The 19,568-nt window shown below is 38.2% G+C and overlaps 1 protein-coding gene across 1 annotated transcript in view; it reads left to right on the top strand.

Annotated features, from left to right (window-relative positions):
* SLC1A3 (solute carrier family 1 member 3) overlaps window positions 1–16,259 on the top strand; it is a 68,221-nt gene extending 51,962 nt beyond the window's left edge. The window contains exons 6-10 of the mRNA XM_005230397.4: window positions 6,065–6,360; window positions 7,940–8,173; window positions 10,717–10,911; window positions 12,335–12,469; window positions 13,704–16,259. Coding sequence (XP_005230454.1) covers window positions 6,065–6,360; window positions 7,940–8,173; window positions 10,717–10,911; window positions 12,335–12,469; window positions 13,704–13,908 — 1,065 coding nt within the window. The 3' untranslated portion in view covers window positions 13,909–16,259. The remainder of the gene's footprint in view (window positions 1–6,064; window positions 6,361–7,939; window positions 8,174–10,716; window positions 10,912–12,334; window positions 12,470–13,703) is intronic.
* Window positions 16,260–19,568: the final 3,309 nt, after the last annotated feature.

The raw sequence follows: 19,568 nt of genomic DNA, 5'->3' as shown, positions 1-19,568 counted from the left end.
CTTTATTTTCAAAAGTTCACATCAGGTTTTTCATATGTTTCTTAGAAGATTTATGAAGATGGATGATCCATCTGGCACTGATCTGGTTCTGTAACACTGTTTGCTGGCCAAAACACAAAACACTCATAGTCACACACTGAAGGGTGTAATACTGACCCCCACACAGCTTTGCACACCTGGAAACCATCACTGGCATATACATTACACATTCAAATCACATCTTTTGATATTTAAGGTGCACATATCTGTCTTGTAGCATCCCTAGGCAGGTTTCTTTCCTGACAGACCTGCACTGAAACCCACTGGAAGGTTCTTGTTTCTTTCTCACCACAGCCAGCAGACAGGTCCCCTAATGACTGTGTTGGTACCCACAGCGGGTTTTGAACCTGTTACTTCCCCATCAATAGCAAGCATCAAAACACCAAAGCAGCTCCACACAGGACCAACTATAATTTCCCAAGTTTTTAACCTCAAAAGATCAACCATCACTCAACTTTTGTAACACCAAAGCATGGAAATTTTTACTTTCCTTTGCATAATTCATTTCAGCAAGGTAAAACTAGCTTTCTGGATATGGAATTGCTTTCATGCAAAATGAAATGGAGCTATATGGAGAGGGTAACCAACATGAGGAGGGCTTCTAGATGGAGCTGGGAAAGCTTTTACAGGATTGCTGCTGGGAGAAGAGTCATGAAGGAAGATTGGACCCAAGGACTTATTTAGGAAGGCTCTTCCTAAATTTTCTACTGTTCCTCATTCAGTCTCCTGATCCTTTGGATTCCTTTTCTTGTTCGTTTTTCCCAGCAAGTCTATGAGGCAAAGCTTCTTCCTCTTGCTTCTTCTTCTCTTCCTTCTTTGCACATTTTATTCCCTAGGAACAAGAAGAGTGGTGGAACAAAATGCTCCTTCCTCTCAAAAAAAAGGCAACCCATTGTGGGGCCCAGAAGCCAGGAGGAGTCCCTGTAGGAGAGAAAGAGCCCACAGAAAAGCTAAAGAAATCCTTTCAATCAAACCTTTCAGCTGAGGGAGCAGAACCATTTCAAGTTTATCTGGTGGCATTCAGCCCCATGGGTCAGGAAAGTCTAAAGGGACAAAGAGTTACCTTGCCTAGCAGGTCAAGTCATGAACAATAATCTGGGAAAAGTTGGGCTTTAGTTTCACTCTGCTCTTCACTCATCACTCCCACTGTCCCTGTGAAAGATCAAAGTCCTGTTGGCACCCTGTCTCTATCAGGATCTCCTCCAAATATATCAGTGGCAGATAGGGATTGCTGGAAACAGCAGATCATTGATCCAAACAGCACACTTTTTGATGCTCGTTCTTTTCATATGACATATGTTGCTGCTTTCACTATGCACTGATCATTTGGGGGCTTCTGTGGTTTTTATCAGGATGTCGAGAATCTCAAAAGGCTGACTGCAGATAAATATTCCACACTTACTTAAAACTAGGTTACTTTGTTCAAAATTTTCTCTATACCACTATATTCACTCCCAGTTTAGGGATATCTCAAAAAATCCTTGGTTATATCCTTCAGCTCTGGTCATTATCTCCTCATTTTTTTCTTTGCTAAACTAAAATATGCTATCTAGCCTAGAGCTAAGCAGTCATAAACAGTCTGCTTGTTAATCTGCTTTTTTAACTGCTTGTTCTTTGTGTTGTGCTCTGGGAATATATCAAAAGTCAAAGAAATACAAGTGAGCTTGGGACAAGAGAAACAGAATCAGTCTGACAATTTGGGAAGGGTCATTCTACTGTGAATAAGTGGAATTTGATGCCGGCTGAAGTTTAAAGAACTGGAAAGGTGCATCTGATACTTGCACTTCTTTTGAGATATTTTGAATTAAATATTCTTTCCTGAACTCATCCTTATCAAGGGGACTGGAAGTGTTGATCACACATCCAGACGTGAATATTAATTAATATATGCTGTCTAATCCTCATGATAATTTTGGCTAGTTAAGATATATTTTGACCTGTGTCATCAGGTCTTCCGCAGACAATTAAGAACATTTTCAGACATGTCTATATGGAAAAGAAAAAAAGTTAATTAGGAAGATGGGAAATCACTGCCTTATTTTAATTTCTTTTCATTTTTTTCAGGCTTGCATTTAACCAAACTTGTTGCTTTTAATATCACGATTCACTAAAGACTACACCATCACACAGACTTAGCACAAACAGTGCTGATTACACTATCTCAGAGCACTGACTTAAATTACTAGTTTTCAGAGCAGTTACCCATACAATTACTTTGTCTCCAAGTTAAGCAGTGGAATGTGCTACTACCGTGTTATAATGTTGCTTCTTAAAAAGTCATGTGATATATTCAAGTCAAATGACTGTGGGTATCTTGTACCACTAACGAAAACAAAATTATAATAGAAATGTAAACAACTAATTCATTATATTATGCAACAATGTAATTACTTTGTCTATTTCATAATGAGCTAACTTAATTAAAATTCATTTTTGAGTTGTTCATTAGCACTGTGTCTTGTAAAAAAATTCAGAAATGCCATTATTTTTATATTTTACTGCAGAAAAAATAGATTGTTCAAATATGTTCTAAATAATATTTACCTTGTTCCTCTTTTGTTCTCTATACATGAAATTAAGGAAAAATTAAGAGTATTTTGCATCTAATGTCTTACCAGGCAAAAATAACTCTTCCTGGAGACAAAATGCACCAACCATCCTCAGAAAGACAGGATTTCAGTGATGTTGTCTAGCCCATCACAGATTATCAGTGTAGGTGTGTGGACTTCCAGTAAAACATAAGCAGCTCTTCTGAGACCCTTAAGCCTACGATCTATCATATGAGCAGTTTTAATTTGTCTAATTTCTGACATTACTTACTGTTGCAAAAGAACAAGGATTAGCAGAATCACAGTGTGACATTAAAATGTCATTTCAAGCTATGTGAACAGCTGATAACTGATTCCCATGAAGACAAAGATCTGCCTGAAAGTAGGGATCTCATAAAAGCTCACAAACTGATCTCTTATCAACAGTTCCTCTGCAGAGCAGTAATAGTTAACTCCACTATTACCTATTTCTATTATCTATTTCAAAACCTTTGACATTTTTTGTCACCTTGAAGGTGGTCTTTCAACCTGTCACTTCTTATAAACAGTTGGCTTTTTCACCATTCCACACACAGAATATTTCTTTTGTGTTGTCAAGCAATCCTGTATTTTGCCTTTAGTGTCATCTGAAAAAGCACTAATGAGAATAAAGCTCAGCCTGCACTTTTTCCTCAATAGACATCCCCTTTGCATTTCATGTATTTGGTTTTCTTTAATTTATTTTGCTTCACCAGGAATCTTCTCATGACCTTTGACAGACAACTTTGGGCATAAGAAGGCAGATACATCCACAGAGTTATCCTTAACCTCATGTAGCAATGATGAAAGAAAGGCTATCTCCAGTGACTGTCCCAGAGCAAATGATTGCTCCTATTCCTGTTGCTCTAATTCTCATTTTGAATCTCACTCTAAATAAACTGTTTCTCCACTGCTCCACAGGGTGGGGCGGTGGGGGGGTGTCTAGAAAGACTATGATACTCCCTAGTAACATTTCTGAATACTTAAGTCTGACCAGCAGGGTGACTCAACAGGTAGTATCTACATCTCTCTATACCAGCCTAGTAGCCAAAATGGAAATGGACTTTGCTAAGTGAGGTCCTAAAATCTATACTATAACCCTAAAGAGGTTTAACTAATAAAGAATTAAAAGCATATTCGTGCCGGGACAGCATTCCAGAATTAGCACCAAAAAAGGAAAGAATATGAATATTACAAGCTAAAATAATTTCTAGATGGAGTTTTTAAAGGTAAGAAACTTGATGTGATTGTGCTTTCTCCCCTGTAGCTACCCAAATTCTTCCCAGTCCTGTCTTTGTTTTTGAGCCCAGTGGCCAATTCCAACCTAATCTGACATGAGGGGGGTGATTTTCAGACAAACTGTGGCTGTGCTGCCACTGAAAGGAAAGCAGTTTATGACCCCACTCGTGGCCTGTTCCAACAGGCAGCAGCGAGGCAGCACACATCTAATGCCGTCTAACAGCCGTATCACATGTCGCTTTTGACCTACTCAAACAGAATGAGAGAAGGACCTGAGGGTAACAGAGGAGAATCAGGACAAAGTCAGTTACGAAGTGCTAGTGGAAGTAGGAAATTAATAGAAAATTCATTAGGAAATTAGGCTTTAATTCCAATCCTCATTAAACAGCTTGATTTTTTATGTTTGTCTAATCTGTATGCCCACAAGTCTGGCATAATTGCACCCTTCAGATATTTGCATTAAGGAAATTTTCCCAATTTTTTTTTCTACTGAAAAACAGTAACAAAGATATACATATAACACAATTGTCATACCTATACAGATTTAAAAGAAAAAAAAATAGAAGTGTTTAATATACAGCCTTAGGCAATAATTTAACATTCCTGTCAGGACTGAATTAAAAACAACTTAGTGAGAACTTCTAGAAAATTTCCATTTCCACTCTAATATTTCTCTGTCACTTAAAGAGGTAACTGCATCCCTCCTTCCCTGGCTCTGTAGTTCCAGTCTCAATGTTTTGCCCTCCCTTGCATTCATCAGTCAGTGAGCTACTTCACCTCCATAGCCTTTACCCAAAAATGGCTGATTTTTTTTGCTTGGTAATTTTCTGCCATTTTAAAAAGTAGAATTGGTCATTGAGAGATCCAACTAGAACTGACACCAATGGGAAATTATCACAGGTTGGATGGGAGTGGAACTGGGCTTTTCTGTGTCAGCCAACTGTTCGAACAGCTCAGCTGTCTCCTCTCACCAGAGCCCAAATCTTGAAACATTTCAGCAGATTTCACTTAAAGTTCAAGAGCATTTGGCCTCCATGGAGATTTGTTCTGATACATCTTAATCTGAAACTTTCCATAACTCTCCTGTAAGCAAGTTAGATTTGAAATTCTGAAAGACTTAAAGCCTTCAGGGGGATACAGCAAATATGTGAAAGGAGTGCATACAACTATTCATGTGTGGGGAATATCAGAAAATTAGGTCAGTTTTGAGAGATGCTGATATTTAAGTTTCCCATTTGGAATGGAGTGAAGTACTCCATTTCACTCAAATACTTTTGAAGTGCAAAACATTCTCCAGATACTACTGATAATACTACAGCTCCTAGATTTAATGTTTGTCTTTTGTTGGCAGGCCTAAAGGAATAAAAATTCAAAGTTCCTGAATAACCTTGACACCAGCATCCCATTGCTTTAGTAGAGTATCTAGCATCCTGAGATATATTACAAATATTTTACTGGTGATAATTAGTATTCTTTGTGTTCAAGAGAATTTAATCAGGACAGGGCTGCAGGGCTTTTTAAGCCCAGACAAAATATTCAGAATGCACATTTCTCTTTGGAAAAGCATTAGGTGGCGAAAGATGGGTTTTCAAAGCAGACATTTAGGGGCATATTGAGATTTTTAAATTGATTTGCCCATTCCATAAGGGAACTGTTTAAGGTAGCACTCTTTTCTTAATTAAGAAAAGCAGTGATTTGCCATGGCAAAGCATAGAAAACTAACGGCTTTTGCCATTGCAAAGGAGAAAAGAAGAATGTTACATTTAAGATACTTTCAGTCTAATTTTTTCTAATTCAAGGAGATGAAAAAGGAAAGAAATTCCAGAGCTCATGAAAGTATTTTCACTAGCCAAAAGAGACCTCTTTATTTAACAGTTGGAAATATATTGGTAGGAAAAATGGCAATTTATAACAATGCAAACTAATAATCAAAAGTTTTGTCACAAAACTCATGAGAATGACAAATACGCATCTTTGATTTTGACATATTTATGAGAAAATGAATTCTGGAAGCTAGAGGTAAAAGACTTAGCTCTTGAAGTTCATATACATTTTTGTTGCTTTCAGGAAAGCCAGGTTTTTATCACAAGACATTTTACCAACAAATACTACACAAAGAATTAAAAGGTCCTGCAATAATAATTAATAATTTAATGTGTGATTTTTACCTTTGTTTGCTGTAATTCACAGAATTCCTATCTTTATTTTTGTTTTAACAGTTCAAAACTAACTATGAAAAGAGAATGTTTAAAGTAGGTATTCCATCCAATGACACATCCACAGTGGCTTCCATAATAAGCAATGTGTCAGAAGCAATGGAAACCCTCACCCAGATGAAAGAGGAAATAGTTCCCGTTCCAGGTTCTGTAAATGGAGTGAATGCCCTTGGCTTGGTGGTCTTCTCAATAAGCTTTGGCCTGGTGATCGGAAGCATGAAGGAGCAAGGTCAGGCATTAAAAGACTTCTTTGATAGCCTCAATGAGGCTATCATGCGATTGGTAGCTCTAATCATGTGGTAAGTGCCCCTTTGATAAAATCCGTCTTAAGGTACTAACAATATTTTTTCATCACAGTCAGGTATCGGATAGCAAGAGTCTGTTTGGCAGGAGGTCAGACAATAGGTTCTTAACTACCTTGTAGCTTTTTTTCATAAACCAACACAAGAACTGTAATTCTGTATGTCAATAATCTGCCTGAACACACCTACTCTTTCAGTGTGTTTAGCTTTTGACATGAGAAAAATCAGGGTCTGTGGCAGACCTTGTTAAACATACAGAGCCATTCTATGTCTTCATAAAGATAGCAATCACAACAGTATGCTATCAAAGTTTCCTTATATCCTAATCTGCCTTCACTAAAGGAAACAGACAAACCTCTGCCATGATCTTATTTCTATGCAGCAAGACCTTGTTATTGTTAGTTTCCAACCAAACTGGTTCCTGCAGTTGCATAGCATATACACACATCCTTGCATTGTAGCTGCACTGCTTACACATACACATAATTTCCCTACTTTCTTTATTGTATTCAATAGATAAATAAATCCAATACCTTTTCACTGAAACGTTAGGTAGGAAGTCTTTTCAACAACGAAGATTTGTTATTTGTCAGGTAGAAGGGTAATTAGGAAATTATGTCTCGTTCCCTCCTTTACTGCAGAAAACAAACAAACAAACAAATCAAGTCTAAAAGCATACCCAAGAGCACACACAGATACATTGCAATAGCAGATACAAAACTAACAGTATTTTTCCAATAATTCTATTCCGTCTGGAAGCATCTATACGAAACCAAAATCTTTCCTCCTTCTTTACAAGCATGATTAAGATGATAAAGCAGTGAATTATAATTGTTACATCTGAGAAATTTCTACATGGATTTGATGGCTTAAAGTGCAATTGAGATGTTCTGGATAAATTTTATTCTATGGTAACTTAGTGTGAAAAAGCAAGTGGACATTTATAAAAATAAGGCAGTACCAAAAGCCCAGATGCAGCAGAATTATGTTAGTTTATGCTCAGTGATAGCCGTTTCTTCATCTGTAGCTGTGCTCACCAATAGGAAAAAGCAGATCACACCACCCTTGTGGCCGCCCCACAGTGCAGCTAACCTTTGTAAATGGTGGCTTCTTGCTAAAGTATCTATCCAGTGCTCCCTGTGCATTCCTTTCCAACAGCATGGGAAGCAGCACTGGTGAGATGATAGAACTGAGCACTTGTATAGTCCACAACTATGTCAGCTGAGCCTTCCTGCATACATACAGAATTATAACAGAATTGGCCAAATTAGCTTCTGAATGTCACTTGAATTCCAAAGGTAGCTCATCTACCTACATGTCTGAAAGGCATGCTGTACATCTTGAAACCCTTACCAGATCCTGAATCCAATGGAGCCTATCAGAAACATTTGCTGCTGTGGTTTAATCCAGGTTGAACAGTTAAGAATTAAAGAGTTAAACTGTTGAACTTCTTTTTAATAGTCACCTCTACAGTGAAATCCTACAGTCGTGCATGTGTATAAACACAAAAGGTATGAATGGAGGAGTGAATTTCTGTTTTCTTCAGTACAATACTGATTTGATTTCTTATTTTCAGGTATGCTCCACTTGGAATCCTCTTTTTGATTGCTGGAAAAATTGTTGAGATGGAAGATATGGGTGTGATCGGTGGTCAGCTGGCCATGTACACTGTAACAGTTATCATTGGTTTGCTAATTCATGCTGTCATTGTCCTACCTCTTCTCTACTTCTTGATCACCCGTAAGAACCCTTGGGTATTTATTGGAGGCTTAATCCAGGCATTAGTCACAGCTCTGGGAACATCTTCAAGGTATAATACAGTATCTTAAGGCCATACTGTTTTTATAATATTACTGGTTTGAGGAAAAAAAGATGCCTAATGTAGTTGGTTAGCTCTGTATTCAAGTATTCACTTGGACACTTTATTTCAGACCTGCTGCTCTCCGATAGAGATAATTATTATGTTGACTTGAACTCTATTTTCTATAAGAATCCCTGAACAGAGATTAAATGAGCCTGTTTGCTGATGCTGACTGAATGGCTGGAACACTTGTGATTTTGATTAGCCTCAGTGTTTGAGATTTTTAAGCAGTTTGTAGTGGCTTGCTGGTAAAGGATGCAGCTGGCAAAGGACATGCATGGCAAAATGGATCAGAAAACAACAAAGTTCAGTGGGGGTTCTGAGTGAGCTTGACAGCCCTTAGTTGCAGCTGACATTCTGTGCTCAAAATCCTGGTAGCCAGTGATTGATACACAACCTGCAACAGAAATGCCACTTTGGCTCTTTTTTGATGGCAGTCATAGGCATGTCATGTGAATAAAAAAAACTGTTTGCATCTATGGTGACAGGAAACATTATTGTAATAAAATATACATTTCTATACCATATGACCTTTCATAAAACACCTTTCATTTTAATAGATTTTAAAACTGTCTCCTGAAGTCAGATGTTCTAGGTCAGGTATTCTATATTACTGAATACAAGTCCCTGGTGTTGGGAATTACTTCGAAGATCTGGATAAGAAGCTATTGTGAGCATTGATGTAGAATCTGGTTAAGTTTTCTACCATTGAAAAAGCTCCTGAGGACTTAAGAAAATCATGACAGTACATTAATTGGTAGAGAGAGATAATTATTAATTTCACATTTGACATATTGATATCAATCCTTGCAAATCTGTGAAACACCTAAAAGAGAATTTGATTAGCAATGGTTTTTAAAAGGATTTAATAAAACTAATGTCAGTCAACATGGTTTAAGAGAAAATAAAACAAAACTACAGCTTCGGTGGGTAACAGTAACAGTGTTAAAAGGATGTGTTCCAGCTTCTGTAAGACATTGCACTTGGTGTGCTCGAGATTCTCAGCAAGAACCTGGTTTAATGCAAAAGAGCATAATATACTACAAGTGGATTTAAAAATTGCTTAAAGTTCAACTGTAGCTTGACCATCAGAAAAGAGTTTTTTTCTAGCACAATCCTCCACAGTTCTTTTTTACTTTACATTTTATAAGTAGCTAAGAATGAAGAGGTCACTGAGATAGAGTAATCTGAATTGCTGGGTCTTGAAAAACCTCTTTACCTTGGTGTGATCAGATACAGAGATATATCCTTCAGAAGAGCAAGCCCAGGCAGCTCCTAGAGGCAGCCACCTTATCCTTCCTCCTGAGGCAGTGCCTCTGAAAGGGATCTTGGCATCCCGTGGGCCGACTGGGTACTCCTGTAGCACAGGAAGCCCAAATGTTCAGTTGCATTCATCTTCAAATGGAATTACAGTTTATATCTTATTTGGATCTAGCAGCAGGGGAACAAGAATAAGTGGTGTAGAGACCCTGGCTGGGACAGTTAAGTGTCTTCATAGCAGCTCATATGGTGCTGTGGTTTAGATTTGTGACCAAGACAACACTGACTGCAGGCTGGTGCTCTAGCTATTGAACAGTGAGTGCACAGAATTAGGGACTCCCCTGTTCCTCAGTCTGCCCAACAGTGAGCGCGCAATAGGTTGGGAGGACACACAACCAGGCATATGACCGAAAGTACACAAAGAGATGTTCTATGCCATATACATCATGCTTAGCAATACAAAAGGTCAAAGAGGGGGTTTTAGGGAGGCTAGCCATCTTTTACTCAGAAACTGGCTGGGCATTGGTCTGCCTGTGGGAGGTGGTGAGCAATTGCCTTTGCATCATTTCTTTTGCTTTGTTTTCTTTCTCTCTTCTTCCACTTATCCTTGATGCACTAATATTTTTTTTATATATATCTCAACCTCTGTGTTTTTATCCTTTTACTGTTCTCTTTGTCTTTGCCTGTCCCACTCAGGGTGCGGGGGCAAGTAAGCGAGTGGCTGTGTGGTGCTTAGCTGCCTATGGTGTTAACCCACAAGTGGTAAAGTAATGTAACCGTCCAACAAAATGCCCAGCAAATAAAAAAAAAGAAAACTTACTGTTTACTGAAGACCTGAATAGCTTATTTCGTATAACTTCAGGAAAACAATGTTTAGGGATGACTGAATCCTAACATAAAAAATGAGAAGTAGGAATTTTTAAATAGATTCCTCTGCCTAGCAGAAGAATCTCATATCAAAATACTGAAGTTAAGACACATTCAGACTAGGGACTATATAGAGAGTAGCAGTAATTAACCACTAGAAAAAGTTTCCAAGAGCATTAGGAGAATGTCCGTCATTAGAAGTCTTTAAGTTCAGCCTTTGCATGTTTAAAAAAAATATTCTGGTAGATCACATAAAAATTAAGAAAAACAGAACAATCTCTCTTGTCATCACAATGCCTGACACTCTTTTCATTCCCTCTTTGTAGAATTTATATCATAGATTACCTTCTTTCTTTCTGTTTCAGTTCTGCAACACTACCTGTTACATTTAAGTGTCTAGAAGAAATAAACGGAGTGGACAAACGAGTTACGAGATTTGTACTCCCAGTTGGTGCTACAATCAATATGGATGGAACTGCTTTATATGAGGCTTTGGCTGCAATTTTCATTGCACAGGTTAACAACTTTGATCTGAACTTTGGGCAGATTATCACAATCAGGTACAGAAGCCATTATTACCTACGTCTAATAACAGCACCTTTGTGTTGACTCCTTCTTGCTGTTATATGTGGGATTAAATGAAACCATCTAGTGCTAAACACAAGAACTGCTAACAGCAGATGAGTAACTGTAATGAATCACATCTTCTGCACAGAAGATGCCCCCCAGCATGTATTGTCCATTAGGTAAACCTTAAAAAAACCTGTAACATGACACACCTATCACTGCGCTTAGTAGAGTCAATAAGAACAGTTTTTAATGGCCTTTAAGTTTTCTTAAAGGCTCATGCAGCTGTTGGTAGCTACAGACTTACAATCAGTACCAGATACATGTACAAAGCAGCAGCATAAGAGCATCGCAGTGCTGATTCTAGGAGAGATAGTGTTTTACTGGTCCTGATGTTTTCAGGGTACAAGCAGAGAAAGCTGTGTAAAGGGCACTAGCATCTTTTATTACACCAACAGACAGAGGTGGAGAAAACAGGTATGTTTTCAAGCACACAAGTCTTCATGTTTGAAATAGAACAGCAAACAACCCACTAAACAGCACTCAATGATAACTGATATGCATTAATTTTGCTATGTTACTCAAACAGTTCAAGAGGAAAGGGTGATGGGTACATGTGCAGAAGAAATACATGTCAGCAAGGAGAGAGAGGGACACTGCAGGACAGACACACTTGTATTTATCACTCTGGAACACTGACGGTACACATACGGTGGAACCAGGAATGTAGAAGATTTTCAAGCAGAAGTGCTTCTCTCCATAAAAACCACCAGCGTAATTCAATATTCATCAACAGAAGGCCTAACTGTCTTCACACTCTAGGGCAATAGTTCCTTGTTCATTAGTACTAGAGCTACTCCCTGCCAAACCACCTGACAAAATAAATTCTTCTCAAACCAGGTGTGAATATTTCTGTCAAGTTACTATCTTGACAGGGTTTCTGGCAGCTTTCTCTTTTCTGATGGCAGAACGCCAGCTGCTGGAGGACAGATACTTCATCTGGCGTGAAGTTACAGTGAGATGGATAGAGAACAAAAGTTCTTGCATTAGATCTGCCAGGACAAAATTACCTCCTCAACTTCTCTTTTAACATGTTCAAGCTTGTGGAGTGAGTTTGTTCAGTGGGTGTGGGCATGTAGCTATAATGCTTTTGTCTAGCCCTTAGCATCTAGTAGGGGATTTACACCTAACAAAATCCTGTTTCAAGGGTTCTGGATAAAGGTTTAGTGTAAACATTTTGAATTAAGATCCATACCCCCCTGCAGCTATGCAGTGCTCAGGTAAGGGACAGGGATCATCTTTTTATGTACTCCTGAGCAAATGCTTTCTTGCTTCATATCTGTTTTTAACGTTTGCCAGGTGATAAGGGGAGTTTATTATGGAATGCAATTAATTGCTCTTCCCATCTCTGCACAGCATCACAGCTACAGCTGCCAGTATTGGGGCTGCAGGCATTCCTCAAGCTGGACTGGTCACCATGGTCATTGTGCTTACATCAGTAGGTTTGCCTACAGATGATATCACTCTTATCATTGCGGTGGACTGGTTCTTGTAAGTATTTTTGTGGAGTCACTAAAGGCTTAGACCATGTTTAGAAGTACAATAGCCAGGGACATTCTGGCAATACTGCAATCAGCAGTGTACTTTTGCTGTGGAAGACAGTTGGAAGGAAGTGTTAAAAAGAATCACAATTTCTTGTGGTTAAGGTATTAGAGCAGATGGTGAGGGGTGTTAATGATGACTCCTCTTGCATGCAAAAGGGTTACTTAAAAATCTGAATCCTTAGAGTACTAAGAAAAATTTCAGATGCACTGTACAAAATTAGCAAATAATTGCTTTAGTCTTCTATTTTTGTAGGATGGCAATGAAAACCTTCCCATCAATCAGGCTCAGAGCTGGTTCAGATCCAACCCGGTTCTTTGCAGCCCTGCTGACTATCTAATCTAGGAAAGGTTTACATGTCACTCCATGGACAGAGAAATGAAAACCAGTTGTCTAATTCTTTTATCCAGCCATCAGATGTATTGCCCCTCAGTTTTTCCATTCCTCTGTCTGTGGAAAACTAACTGACACCTGTAGGTATATGGGGAAAATCAAAGGCAGGTTTCCTCTGACCTCTGTTTCATCTAACACCTATCAGTTACAGTTTCTAGAAGCTTTTACCCTTCAGTTTTCCTAAGTGATCCCTGCAAGAAGCTGCCCATGTTGTTATCAGAACATAGTGTCTTCAAATGATTGTCTAGTCACATGCCCACAGACAGCCTTATATATGTGGACGCTTACTAAGTAACAGTGCCAGGCACTCCCCGCCAATCTGCCTCCTACCTCTTCTGGGCAAAGCCTTCTGAGAGGGCTGAGATGTAGTTTAATTTTCATTATTTCAGCACTATTCCACCCTAAATTAATGACCATAGGTCATGGTAAGGAGAGAAATGACCCTAACAAGGTAGATTCTCATTGGCTTACATGTTCATAGGATACCAACCCAAACCACCAAAGTACAAAAATGCCTCCAAGAAGCATCTGCCATATGCTCCCTTTGTTATCTTCATCACTCAGCTGTTTCTTGCTGTGAAGTTGCCAAGAGTATGAACGTGTTTGTGACTCCAAATCCTAGTGTATTTGTTAATCTCTGTAGAAGAAATAATGGCATTAGCAGTTCAGAGAAAGAAATATGTAAAAAACAGCTGAATCATCTAGTAGCTGTTTAAAGGCCATTTTAACATCTAGTCTGCATGTTTCCCTGAACAAGTGAAATCAAGGCTAACTTACTATTTCTCCTTAGGGATCGTCTCCGTACCACTACCAATGTCTTGGGAGACTCCATTGGAGCAGGAATTGTTGAACATTTATCACGGCATGAGCTGAAGAACAGGGATGCTGAAATGGGTAATTCTGTGATAGAGGAGAATGAAATGAAGAAACCATACCAACTGATCTCACAAGAAAATGAGAGTGAGAAGCCAGTAGATAGTGAAACCAAGATGTAGGGTAGAGAAAGCATGAGTCCAACATTACAAGTGTGGAAAATACACACTTTTCCCAGCCTTTTGTATCTTAAAATCACAGAGTTCATTTATTCCTTGATTTCTCCCTTTATAGTAGCACTGGAAAGAATTAATTAGCAGTGATCGTGTTATATGTTGACTTCCCACTTAAAAATATTGACAGGCAACAACACTGGTCCTGCTAGACATGTGCTAACTGGGGATAAAAAAAGAGAGATTTTCAATAGAATAAAAACAAAATTCAGTGTATATGTTACTCAGTCCTGTGAAACTTTTTTTTAACATGAACTGGAAAGTAAAAACAGACAACAGAGACCGAAACGGTTTTATTTTTTTAAATACTTGTTGCAAAATTCCTAACATCTAAACACACAAGCAATACTTCTAACTTGGTAACTGCATCCAGCTAAGTAAATTTACAGGATTTTTGCTTTTTTTATCTGATCTTTTTTTATCTGATTTTTTTCTCTAGTGTTATATCATTGTTAAAATAGTAACAAGACAATAAAAAGAAGGACATTAATCGAAAGGATAAAAAGAGGGAAGATATATAAATAAAAAATATACCCTAGATGAGCTCTTTTATCGGCTGAGTTGAAATATTTCTAAGAAAGTTATTTTATCTAGACACAGTTTTTCATATTAGCCTCAGCTGATCTTGACAAAAACTTAGCCTAGTCAGCTCCCACTGGCTTGCAAACATTTACATATATGTAGGTACCTCCAGTCTGGATTTTTCCCCTTAATTTCAACACCACAACTCAGTTGAACAATCTGTGTGTCTGTTCTTTAGAGCAAGGTCCTAGGCTGGGACCTCTGGGACAGAAAACATCTCATCTCATTTTGGAAAAAAAAAACCTATAGCATACTCTGGATACACTGGTTATCTACTTAATAAGCAATAATAGGAATAGAAGGCAGTGCCAGCCTTCTGCAGAAGGTGCAGAAGGGTGAGATGCTCAGATCCTAAAGGGACTGGATTCTAAATCTGAACCCCTGAGACCAACAGGAGGTTTTCTGATTGGAAACCTCCCAAATGCTTGGTCATCCCATTGATAAGTTATCAGAGCTGTTAGCTGGATTTACTTTTTTCCATCTGAAGAAGGCTCCCTATGTCAATGTGAAATTTTGAAATCCTGGTGTTTATCAGTAGCATCTCAAAAAGAAAAAATAACCCTTTAGAAAGCAAAACTAATGGGTGCTTTTTTACTTTTTACTAGGAAAAATATATAAATTGCAAAATAGTCAGTACTATAATAAACGTTGAAGTTTTAATTAGAAAGGATTTTAAATCGCAATATTGTAGGTTTCTTTCAGGGAAAAGATAAGAAAAGAATGAAAAAAGGGAGACAATGCACTTGTAATCTTGTGGCATTTTTTGTTAATTTCAAGATTATTCCCTGATGAAGCCCTTTTTTAGAAATATAAATTATGTAGTTTTTCCTTTTTGCCTTGTATTATTATAAAGGTTAAAGTGGAAGGTTTTATAATGCAGTTACAGTTGGGGGAATGAAAAAATACTAATCGACAGGCACGATAGTGTTGAGTGATCTTTTTTCTTAAAATGTTCAGTTTTCTTCTTTCTCTCTCCCTCTACCAAAAAATTCTGATGATGGAAATGAAGGATTCCCTTGCTATGCCCCAGTTACCTCTCAAAAAACATTCAATATGTTGTTTCTGTCACTAAAAGAACATAAATACTGTGTCCAAGTAACTGTAGTGAAAATGTTAGCATGCTGGGTGAAGGCAAATCTTTTCCCAGGCAAGACTTCTTTTAGGACTGAAAACTCCTGCCCATCTCCTCCAGCTGGGTAACCCAGACAGTATGAGCAGGAACTCTCCAGTGAATGAAGTGTGCAGGGTTTAACACAGAGCATTGAGCAATCAAACCAACAAAGCTCTAAACAGGTCTCTAAAAGAAAACAAATGTGGTTTGGGGGTTTTTCTAACAAAATGCCAATCTAGGATACAGACAGGCATTTTCTGATATGTATTTAGAGATATTTTTATATAGATACTGTATTCAGAATGTGTGTATAAACATTAACTGTAGAATTTATGGCATAACAATTTAATTTTTTGTTAAGATTCTGTTTGGAAATACATTGCAAAGACAATGTAAATGGCTGTCTTTCTATGACATCAGCTGAGAAAAATGAATTGTGTCACAAAGAATGTGATCTTTTTTTATACTAACTTTGTTCTTACAAAAATCAGGTATTATAGAAAGATTCCCTTCCCCATCCCTCACTGGTACTGCATTGTATGCATCCAGAGTGGATTGTGAAACATTACTTTGTAGATGTATTTTCAATAAAAATAGTTTTACATTACTGCTCTTTTCTGATTTAAAGTTTCTTTCAAAGGGTCTATAACAGAAGCTTCACACAAACTCAGAGTTCACAAACTTATAATATGGCATTTCAGGAACTGCAGGGCTTTGATATAGCAAGGCTTCCTCACTTCAAACCTCTGCTTACGGTTTCATGAACAAAAATAAACAAGTAGAAGGGGACAGGGAAGAACATTAAAAATTAAAAGAACCAATGTTTATCCTGTTCAAATTAAATTATATAAATTCATATTGATATCTGCAAAACACATTAAAAAATAAGTATTTACATTTTCAATGATTCAGCTACTGCAAAGCTGCCAGTTCATTTGGGATGTATAATTAGGTGGTGGAAAACACCCATTGACCGGGGTATTAGACAGTCATAACATTACAGCCAGCCTAGACAATCCCCTGCTTTTCTCATAGAAGTGGTTTGTGATGGGGTCAGAGTTCATTTGCCAACAACGTCATCTAGCAGTTATCATCTAATGAAAGGGAATGTCTTGTCAGAAGGGCTGGGAAGGTATATAAAACACAAGCTGAACCACTTGCATCTGGAAAGTTGTGTTGGTTGGAGCAGATGGCGGCAGCAGGGAGAAATCCTGCTTTCCTGAACATACAATGACAAGCCACTGGACAATGACCTCTAGGAAATTTGTTTGTAGCATTTTGAGTGAAAACAATATATAATGCAACCAGTTTTGTAAAAAAACTTCAGAGAAGACATGTGTTCTATACTACATAAGCATAGCTTTTCCCAGTTTTTTTCTAGTTATCTACACAGTCATTTACTCAATACGGGTAACAATCTTTGTGTTTCTAGAATTACTATGGTGATGGGAAAAGCTAAATAAGGAGCGTTAGTGCCTCACTTGGAGATATTACTGGCACAGTGGCCTTGCTTAGTCTTCTGTACCCCCATGCAGAACAAAGATCTCTGGTTATTCCATAATTTGTCAGCAGTGTTTTCATTTGGAAATCAGGGTACAAAACAGCCATGCCATCCTTGGGCAAGAATTTATGCGTCTGTAATGGTGTGTGGCCAGTATAAAGCAAAGTGACCATGCATGTAATCAGCTACTGGCACAGGGAAGTATTTCTGTCTTCCCTTCTGAAGGACTGAATTTGCAAAGTGACATTTGTGTTCCAATGCAGTCGCAACTCCTAAGAAATTTAGGGCATTTTTTTCAACTAACTCTATAACACATGCTTGGTTTAATAATGCTACAATGGAAATGGTACAGAAGAGTGGCTTCTGATGTGATCGGTGGTGTGCTAGGTGTGATCAACAGTGTGTGATCTGTTTAGGCTTTTAGTGTGATCAACCATTTCCCAGAACAGGGTAAAAAATCTGAGAAGAACTGATAGATCACTCCGTTCCTGGACTTCAGTGTCATCTTTCTGAAGAGAATGGCTTACCCTGGAAGGATGGAGTTAGATGGAAAGACTCTTAGAAGATGGAGAAGGACTTGTCCACCTCCACGCTACACTGAAAACCCAGAATTGCAACATCAATGAAGCAACAAAATTCCTTCAAACAAAGAGAGCTGCAGTCAGATGATATAATCCTGCGTGGTGAGCTTCTTCCTTTCCCCTCTTCCCCCACTTGGCTCCTCAGATGTCTCTCAGATACCCAGATATATCTAAAATTCCAAAATTTTAGTACAGGAGCACTTGCAACTCTAACCAAAGTTTTTCTTCAACATGCCTCATTACACAACTAGGGCTGCACAAATAATTGATTTTTCACTTCAGTGAGAGAACTGAAAAACTGGGGACAATATTCTTCCAGGACACCATGAAACAATTTTTTGATTGCTTTAAAAAAAAAAAAAAAAAAAAAAGAAAGTCTCTTTCAGGTATAATGAAATGTTTCATTCTCCACTTGTTGAAACATCCTAAACATCCTATGTCACTTCTGGATTCCTTTTACTGTATTTTAAATTAAAACAAACTCAGCTGTAAAATGAACTGTAATTCAGAAAAAAAACCATTGAACCATTTTGTAGGAAAATGTCAAAATGAAATATTTCAACTTCTCTATAGTATCTCCTCACTTTAAAGCAATTGTATTTACAGAAGTTGGCACAGCTTCAAAAGTATTTGCTTCAAACTGCATTTTTAGCAGTATATTTTTGTATTAATGTTTTTTCTTTGTTCTTTACAACTTCCTTTCTCCAGACATTGCACATTTTTCTGCTTTTCCTGTTTGCTTATATTTTTTTCTTCATTATACTGTTGGCTTTCTAAAAGCTTTTTAAAACTCCTGGATATTTGATAAAAAATGATACAAAATAACTTCCCTGATATTTTTCCTCTATTGTTACTATTATTTTTCCTCCTAAACTTGTATCCATTTCCTGCATCATGTTTCATTTCAATGCCTCGAGCAGTTTCTCATGTTCCACAGTACCCTATTCCTCTCTCCATCCATCCCACTTGGTCGCTCGGCTATACTCTTCATTTTTACAGCTTCTCCTCCAAGAAGCAGCAGGTCTCCATACACCCAGGCTCAGGTCTCACTAGTATTCTTGGTCTGCTTCATAAACATAGACATGATTTAACTTTTCTGTGTTTTAGTTCCCAATCAATAAAATGGGGACAATAGCATTGCCCTAGTACCAGGGTTGTTTCCAGACAAATCAAGATTGTGGGGAGCCTGTGCAACGGAGGAGGAGAGACACCTGTGTCACGTCTCGTGTACCACCCAGACCCTGCAGATCTGCCCCTAGTACACAGTACCTTTGCACTACTATCTCCTGTGCTGCAGATACTTGAGGTGTATTTAAGAATTTATATTACCCTTTCTTCAAAACAAAACTAAATGAATTAGTTCAACATAATTGTACATAAAAACAGGCCAAATCCCGTGGTGCTTGCTGGCTCCTCTCACTGGCAAAACTCCCATGAACAGCAGTAGGGAGAAGGATAAAATAAAGATCTGACTTGGAGTTCACACAGAGAGAATAAACTACAGTGCAAACTTATTCATAATAAAATTAGTACTGATTACGGACGGTGACTGTCCTTCAGCTGGAGCAGGTGCTACACAAACCTCCCTTCACAGATCTGGTGGTTCGCTTTGCTTGTGACCTGCAGTTCCTCCCTTATTTGAATCCCGCTCCTCTCCCAGGCAGCAATTCCTGGCCATGCCAAATTGCCTGGTGGTTTTGTGATATGCACAAATGGGGACTGAGATGAGACCACCCAACGTGCTTTCATTTCTAGGCTCAGTCAGGATGTAAGGCTGAGTCTCCAGAAGAAAAAGGCTATGGTACTAACCCACTGTGCCACTTAGCCTCCGCAG

Source organism: Falco peregrinus, chromosome Z, assembly GCF_023634155.1.
Source record: "Falco peregrinus isolate bFalPer1 chromosome Z, bFalPer1.pri, whole genome shotgun sequence".
Taxonomy (NCBI): Eukaryota; Metazoa; Chordata; class Aves; order Falconiformes; family Falconidae; genus Falco; species Falco peregrinus.
This window is presented reverse-complemented; position numbering and strand designations above follow the sequence as displayed.